Source organism: Pogona vitticeps, chromosome 1 (assembly GCF_051106095.1).
Source record: "Pogona vitticeps strain Pit_001003342236 chromosome 1, PviZW2.1, whole genome shotgun sequence".
NCBI classification, from domain to species: domain Eukaryota; kingdom Metazoa; phylum Chordata; class Lepidosauria; order Squamata; family Agamidae; genus Pogona; species Pogona vitticeps.
The window spans coordinates 36,346,600-36,355,372 of NC_135783.1; the positions used below are offsets into that span (position 1 = coordinate 36,346,600).

The 8,773-nt window shown below is 44.3% G+C and overlaps 1 protein-coding gene across 2 annotated transcripts in view; it reads right to left on the bottom strand.

Annotated features, from left to right (window-relative positions):
- TP53BP2 (tumor protein p53 binding protein 2) overlaps positions 1 to 6,031 on the bottom strand; it is a 66,560-nt gene extending 60,529 nt beyond the window's left edge. The window contains exon 1 of one of the 2 annotated variants that reach the window (XM_072990815.2): positions 5,684 to 6,031. In XM_072990815.2, the coding sequence (XP_072846916.2) occupies positions 5,684 to 5,710 (27 nt within the window). In that variant the 5' untranslated portion in view covers positions 5,711 to 6,031. The remainder of the gene's footprint in view (positions 1 to 5,683) is intronic. The other variant, XM_072990817.2, reaches the window with a different exon arrangement.
- Between the last annotated feature and the right edge of the window lie 2,742 nt (positions 6,032 to 8,773).

Consider the following 8,773-nt stretch of genomic DNA (forward strand, 5'->3'; position numbering starts at 1 on the left):
TTCAGCAGGGATTTACTATTGCCGCTCTCTGTGCAGCACTAACAAAAGTCACCTTGGGTGTCATAATCATTGCCTCCTCCACCAGGGTCACCTCCAGCTACCACTGCTGCTCCATAGCATCCTGAAAGTGGATGCACTGTGGTCTGTGCCAAGGCTCCTGTGTCCTCAATAGGGGCTCCTTTGCTTTGTTCTCCTCAAAAATATTGTTCTATTAAAGATTTTAAAAATTACTATCTTGTTCATCCTTTGAGTAAACAAGACCAATTTCTATGAATTTTCACCTAAGAATGCTTAAACTGTTTATCACATACAGTGGTGCCCCGCTAGATGATTACCCTGCAAAATGATGAATCTGCATGACGATAAGTTTTTGCAATCCCTGCAGTAATCCTCCATACCGGAGATCTTTAGGAATCTGACCGTCAGCCATTCTCACGACATGCCCGAGCCAATGCAGACCTACGATCCCAGATATTAGAACTAAGCTCCCACTATTCTCACTTATTTTCAACTGTTCTTTCTAAATACTAATGAGAAGTATGGAAATGCATTGTTACAACAGGCTTCAATCACTCTACGTAGTTGTATTTATAGGGTCATTTCTGGTATTAGTTCCCAGTGTGGTGTAGTGGTTAGAGCAACAGGACTAGGACTCTGCAGAACAGGATTCAAATCCCCACTTGGCCATGGAAACTCACTGGGGGAGTGGAACTGGTAAAACCTCTGCTTAAATATCTCAGTTACCTTGAAAGCCCTATCAGAGTTGCTATAAGTTAATTGCAACTTCATGGCACAGAACATAACAACAATAATGGTAAATTATTTGGAACAAGCTCCATAAGACAATGTTGCTAAATAAAGGTGGCCCTCAGTGGGTTTCACTGCTAAGCAACAGAACTGTTCCTTAGCTTAATGGTAACACCCTTTTATGCTACGTCCTTTATTGCCATCTTGTAATTGCATTTTCCCAAGCAGATCAGTTCTCAAAAGTATTTACACTTTATCTGAACTATTAATTGCTCTTCAATAAGGTCATCTACTTTTATAACAAATATTGCTCTTGATTTATTCTACCAGGCTATACTAACAACACTCTTATTATAGAAGAAGAGCTCACCCTCATTTGCGAAGAAAAGCTTTAGTCATTAGCTTCCCAGAAACAAGGAAATACTTAGTAAGAGATAACAAAATCTCTAGTCAAACAGAATGTCTTTTCCAATTATTAAATCACCTACTATAGATATTGAAAATACTCTCCCCCATAAACCCTCTTAACACATCATGAAAGCAATCCAGTGATCTCCTTCCAAGATCAAAGATTTTTACAGATTATCATACTACAGTTTGCTGCTTGAGATAAAACAGCACTAACTCAAGCAGCAATCAGTTGCTGGCTTAGTACTAAGAAATTCAGCAGGACAGAGATGATAGCTATGCTTCAAGAAACTCTTCATTTGTTTTTTTAAGAGCAGATGTGCACTCTAGCTTTAAGAGATTGATCATGAAATCTTAAAATGAGAGACAATGAAGTGGACCACAGAGTTGCAGACAGATGAATGCAAAATGAGGTTTGCTGGCATTCACTAAGAACTGCTAACAACAATACAAGTTGCCTAAATCAAGTTGCCTAGTGCGCACACACACACACACATCAAAAACTGTAAACCCTGAAAAAATGTTGAAAATAAGCCATGTAGCGTGCTCATAATTTGCCACATATTGTCTATTTCTGAAGAGCACTCAATGCAAGAATAGGAAACTGTACTTTCCCACTAAAATGGCAATTTCCTAGGGTTTGTGTACTGTGGTGTGCTGAATAGTACTCATGGCGCCAAAGAAAAAGCAGAGCAAAGGGAAAAAGAATATCTCCATTGAAATGAAAAAGGACATCATCAAAAAGCATGAAGATGGCATGTGTGTAACTGAACTGGCCGCTGAACACAAGATGGCAAAGTCAGAAAGATGTCTTGAAAGAAACTGATGTGGCAAAAGGAGACACAATCATAATAAAGCACAGGTCACCCCTGATGGAAGAGGTGGAAAAGCTTTGTGGATGAAATGAGGAACAGCTGGAAGGGGAAAGCATCAGTGAAACCATGATCTGTGAAAAAGCGAAGAAGCTGCACAGTGATTTAATGGAAAGAAATCCATCCGGAAGTGCAGCGCAAGAAGAATTCAAAGCCAGCAGTGGGTGGTTTCAAAAGTTCCAAAAGAGAAGTGGAATCCATAGCGTGATAAGACATGGGGAGGTTGCAAGTTCTGACCATGCAGCTGCAGAAGCCTTCAAGTTGGACTTCATCAAATTCATCAAGGAAGAAGACTACAGTACTTCCCCCAGCAAGTTTTCAACTGTGATGAGACAGGACTGTTCTGGAAGATGCCCAGGAGAATCTTCGTAACTCAGGAGGAACAGAAAATGCAAACCTATGGAGGACAGACTGACCCTTTTGCTGTGTGCCAACGCCACCAGCCTCTGCTGGTGTACCACTCGCAGACTCCTCGTCCGTTCCACTGAGAGAAAGTTAACAAGGCCACACCTTCTGTCATGTGGAGGGCCAACGCAACAGCTTGGATGACAGCTGCTTCTGGAATGGCTCTGTGAAGTGTTTGCACCCACTGTCAAGAAATATCTTTCTGACAACCAGCTTCTTGAGTGGTGCCTTCTGCTGATGAACAACACCCCAGCACACACACACATCCTTGGTGGATGATCTCAACGAGGAGTATGATTTTATCAGGTTCAAGTTCCTCTCCCCCCCCCCAACACCTCTTCTGCAGCCCATGGACCAGCAAGTGATCAGCAACTTCAAGAAGCTGTACACAAAGGCACTCTTCACCAGGTGCTTCAATATCATCAAGGAGACATCCTTGACCCTGAAAGAATTTTGGAAGACACATTTCAATGTCCTCCACAGCATCAGACTCACTGACAAGGCCCGGCAAGATGTCACAACTCGGACCTTGAACTCAGCCTGGAGGAAACCGTGGCCACAATGTGCCAGGATAGTGACACTGAGGTGACTGATTCACAGGTGGTGAGGGACATCATCTCCATGGGTGAAGACATGGGTCTGGATGTCGATGAAGAAGATGTAGAGGAGCTGGTTGAAGACCACAGAGGGGAGTTGGCCACAGAAGAACTTGCAGAACTGCAAATCCAGCAACAGAAGGCTCCTGTGGAGGAGCTTTCCACTGAGGAAGAGGCAGTGCAAGTCAGTAGCGAGGAGATAAGATCCATCTGCAAGAAATGGACCGAGTACCAGGACTTCTTTGAGAGGCACCACCCAAAGAGGACTGTTACAGGAAGAGTTATGGACATGGTAAACGACAATGTGGTCAGCCATTTCAGAAAGATTCTGCAGTGCAGGATGAAGCAGTCAGAATTGGACAGATTTTTCACCAGGATGGAGCCTGCAGCCAAGAGACAGTGACAGGGAACCCCTGGAGAGGATGAACCAAAGGAGGGTACCTCTACCTCATAGTGATGACTATCTCACCACCCACTTGCCTGTCCTCCAGAAGTCACACACCCAAAGCTAAGTGATCTCTCTTTTGTTTAAAAGGTGCTGGTGGGTGGGTTTAAAAGGTGTTTGGTTTTAAAATGTGTTTTGTTTAAAAAGTGTTGGGTTGGTTTAAAATGTGTTGGTTTAAAATGTGTGGGTTTAGCATGTGTGGGTTTAAATTGTGTTTTAGACTCCAAACTCTCTCCCCCCATTGTCTTCTCTCTCTCTCTCTCCTCTCTTTTTGTGCTTAAAAGCACAAACCTTTGTCTGAGGGGTTTGTGTGCCCCAGTGATCACCTTCTTTCTTTCCTCTTTTCCCCACTGTTCCCTCCCTCCTTTCCTGCCCCTTTTTAACCTAAATCATCTTAAATTAAAAGGAGAAAAATTCTCCCCCTAGTGGTAGAGGACAGATCAACCGCTTTTGCATTCGTTCCTATGGGAACGAATGCTTCTACTTACAACCAGTGCCTCTACATACAACCAAAAAACAGCCGGAATGGATTAATCGGGTTTCAATGCATTTCAATGGGAAATGCTGATTCGACTTATGAACATTTTGAGTGACGACCATCTTCTGGGAGGGATTGTGGTCTTAAGTCGAGGCACCGCCATTCTACTTCCAACAGTAAAATAAAGGGTACCTCATGAACATATCTTTCTTCATAGACTGTATTTTTGTGTGAATTATCACCCACAATATTCTACTTTATAATTTGCTCTTGTGTATGCAGATCTACAGGGACAATAACTGATTACAACATAATGATCCAGTAAACTTATAATGTACAACTTTCGCACTCTATACTCTACACATAAGCTTCATACATGTTGCCTCCTCTGAACATCCAGCAAGTGTTCTCCATATTCTACTGTATTAATTAGTGAAAAACAGTTGTACATCATTCTTAGGAAACCTGATCCTCCCAATACTGGCAGTTACTAAAACAGTTTGGTCTTAGTCATTTTATTATATGAGAACCAAGACTTGCTCCTAGGTATGTACCTAGACTACACAACTCTTGAAAATCTAATATGTCTGAATATATTAGAGGACTGCTTGAAGTCACATTCAGGAATGCTTTCAACAAAACTGAGAGAATTCTGTCCTGAAAGAGGATAGAAAGGGCACTTGAAACTTTCAAACTCATAACTCCAGAAACAACATGCATACTCTTCAAAAACTTACCATTGCCAGGAACACAATAGATACCTTACAGTTAACCCTGAAAGAATACTGTACTGTCAGCATAGTACATACAAAAGGATCATGCTGAATAACAGTAAGGCTCTGATTTTAAACGCACTTTGGAATACTTGGGTGTATCTCTTTAAATGCTTGAAAGGCAAAATTCGTATCCCATTTTTTACTTTCCCCCCCCCTTTCAATAATTCAAAATCCGTACAAAACACCACATGACAAATCTATCTAGCGTTTGTCCTTTTAAATGATTAAGTTAGTAATTCTTTTCTGTTGAAGGCAAGTTTATGAACAGACATCTATTTCCTTGGCTGAACCGATCGTAGGAAGAAGCAATTTGCTACCGATTTCTTTCTCTTTTTTTAAAAAAAGGAAGCTTTCTGGAAAGGGAAATATTACACCAACTCGGCGAACAACACAGTGCAGTCACTGAGCGACTCCAAAGGCGCAGGGACGAAGCTCTCCATTTTCCTAACGCACTTCGCAGCGAGAAAACAGGCACAACAGCAGCTCCATTTGCTGCCGATCCTGCCGCACAGACGGAGGTGCCCCATCTTAGATCCCACGAGGGCGGCTGACCAGCCATTCCTTTTCTCCTCCCCACCCCCGAGGCAAACGCTCCGACGGCCCCCCAAGGCCCCCGGGGGCGGAAGCCTCGGCCGCCTCTCCCTTCGCTTTTTTCGCCCTAAGCCGCGTTTGCCAACTTTTCCTCCAACTGCTACCTCGCCGTTAAGTTGGACTGCGAGGGAGAAGAGGCGCGCCGGCGTCAAGCCTCATTCCCCTCAGCCCCGAGAGAAACTGAGGAGCGTCGTCGACGAAGACCGGGAGGCCAGGCACCGACCGGGCCCCTGGCGTCGGCCTCCGCTCTCCGACGGGTGACCTCGTTGCTCCGGAGACGGCGGCGGCCACGGCCATCTCAGCCCACACAAACTCTCGCTCTCTCACGGACACACACACAAACACACACACACACATTTACTTACCGGCATCATCTTGGCCCCGAAACGCATTGAGGCGGGTGATGCCGCTTCTTCCCCTCTGGGACCAAGGGGGAGACCAATGGCTGGGGCCTGGGGAGGCGGAGCGGCCTGCCTTGCTTCCCGAGGAACCTGTTGCAAGAAGCGGTCTGGCCCGTGTCGTTGTTATTCTCCTCCCGGCGGGCGGCGGCCGTTCGGCCTGCGCTGCCTTCAGACCCGGGGCGCCCAAAACACAAACACACACACAACCCCCCCTCCCGCTGAGAGCCGTGGGTCTCTCCCTTCTCAGACGGCCTCGCTTCTCTCGGACGAAACCTCGGCGGCCGCCACCTTCCAAGCCGCTCCGAAACTCTCTCCTCAGCCGGCCCGACAGGGAGGAGCAGCAAAGGTCGGGCGGAGTCCCACCCCCAAAGCGGGTGGGGCTCCGCGGGGGAGAAGAGAAGGGCGCCTCCCGCCTCTCCGCGCCCTCCCTCCGTTCCCGAGGCTGAAGGAAATGGGTGCCTTGGGGCTCCAAGAGGAATCCCTGCCTCGACTCAGGGGCAGCCTCTCTCCGCTCTGAGGAGATGCTGAGGTGGGGGACTTGTGGACGCTTCCCATTCTTCCCTCATGTAGCTGGGAGGAGACTTCATATGACTCCTCTTGTTTAAGTACAGCAACAACAACCAACGATACTTCAACCTGTGAAGATAATCCATCACAAAACTGTCGCGGCATTATTGATATTATTGATACGTTACATCCTCCATGGTGTTCAAACCAGGGAACATGGCATGGCTCGTCGCATCCTTTCCCCCATTAGGTTCTCACGATCCTGTGGGAGAGATGGCTGCCTGTGACGGTCCCAAGGCCGGTCCCAAAAGGGGGGGGGGGCTGAACTCTGCCAAGTCCCACTCTAACGCTGGGATTGCTTCCTCGTCGTTTAGTCGTGTCCGACTCTTCGTGGCCCCATGGACCAGAGCACGCCAGGCCCTCCTATCCTCCACTGCCTCCCGTAGTTGTGTCAATTTCATGTTGGTTGCTTTGCAGACACTGTCCAGCCATCTCATCCTCGGTCGTCCCCTTCTCCTCTTGCCTTCACACTTTCCTAACATCAGGGTCTTTTCCAGGGAGTCTTCTCTTCTCATGAGATGGCCAAAGTACTGGAGCCTCAGCTTCAGGATCTGTCCTTCCAGTGAGCACTCAGGATTGGTTTCCTTCAGAATTGATAGGTTTGTTCTCCTTGCAGTCCAGGGGACTCTCAAGAGCCTCCTCCAGCACCACAATTCAAAGGCATCAATTCTTCCCCGGTCTGCTTACTTTATGGTCCAGCTCTCACCTCCATACTTCACGACAGGAAAAACCATAGCTTTGACTATTCGGACTTTTGTTGGCAAGGTGATGTCTCTGCTCTTTAAGATGCTGTCAAGGTTTGCCATCGCTTTCCTCCCAAGAAGCAGGCGTCTTTTAATTTCATGGCTGCTGTCTCTATCTGCAGTGATCATCGAGCCCAAGAAAGTAAAATCTGTCACTGCCTCCATATCTTCCGCTTCTGTTTCCCAGGAGGTGATGGGACCAGTGGCCATGATCTTAGTTTTTTTGATGTTGAGTTTCAGACCGTTTTTTGCACTCTCCTCTTTCACCCTCATTACAAGGTTCTTTAATTCCTCCTCACTTTCTGCCATCAGAATGGTATCATCTGCATATCGGAGGTTGTTGATACTTCTTCCAGCAATCTTAATTCCGGTTTGGGATTCCTCCAGGCCAGCCTTCCGCATGATGTATTCTGCATATAAGTTAAATAAGCCGGGGGACAATATACAGTTTCCCAATTTTGAACCAATCAGTTGTTCCATATCCAGTTCTATGTTCCATATCCAGGTCTATGGGAATGCTTACCTATGTGTAGTTTTCAGTGGGGTGAATCTGTCATTTTTAGAATCAATTCAATAGAACGGTTTTAATATTCAAATAATAACAAAAGCAAGGTTGCCAATTTAACAACTTTCTGTTTCTTTCCCTTAGAAACAGATGGAATTTTGAAGCTGTCTTCAAAAATGCAAATGAAAGTTAGTCATGATATTAGTAAATACTTTAAGAAATGGTGGGGGAAATCACCGGTTAATAAACTTCACTTTAAAAGAAAAAGGAGCACCATTTTTTGCATTGTAATGTATTGTATGAGCATCCCTTTTCTCACACCTAGAATGTTCCCCTGGGCAATATCAACACTAGCTAAACTGCCTATATTAAAATGACTGTAGATGTAATATTCTGAAGAAATAAAAGGCTATGTTGTGTACTTAGGCAACACTCAATAAATAGTCACACTGTTTTTGAAAAGGAATGTAGGAAGCTGACTTAAAGTGAGTCAGACCACTGGTCCATGTAATCCACCCAGTATTGTCAACATTGACTAGTGACATTTCTCCAGAGTTTCAAACAGGATTCTTTTGTAGCAACACCTGAAGACAACCTGAGTGATCAACTTTCAAAGCATGTGCTCTACCACTGAACTATGCTCTCTCCTCCTTTGCCAGAACCTATCTGCCTCTTTTCTACATCTTTTATTTTTCTGCAGTGTATACACAGTTGCATTGTTGGTTTTATTTTATTTCCCATTATGAATGATTCTTCTACAATATTCCTCATATATAGTATTCCCCATATACTATTGCATCTTAATGTTTAAGTATACAGTGCTAGACTTTCATCATATACCATGTTTCCCTGAAAATAAGACAGGGTCTTATATTAATTTTTGCTTCACAAAAAACAAACAGACAAACAAAAACGCATTAGGGCTTGTTTTCAGGGCATGTTTTATTTTTTTCATGTACAACAATCTACATTTATTCAAATACAGTCATGTCATCTTCTGGTTGCTGCACAATGGTGGAGGGCAGGGTTTCACTTAACTGGGGCTTATTTTCGGGGCAGCAGAGAATGTGTATATTATATATATTCACACATCCCTTGGAAGAAGTCCTATCAAACACATTCTTTGTATTTATTTATTTATTTATTTATTTTATTTTATTTTATTTTATTTTATTTCATTTTATTTATTTATTTATTTATTTATTTATTTATTTATTTATTTATTTAATTTAATTTATA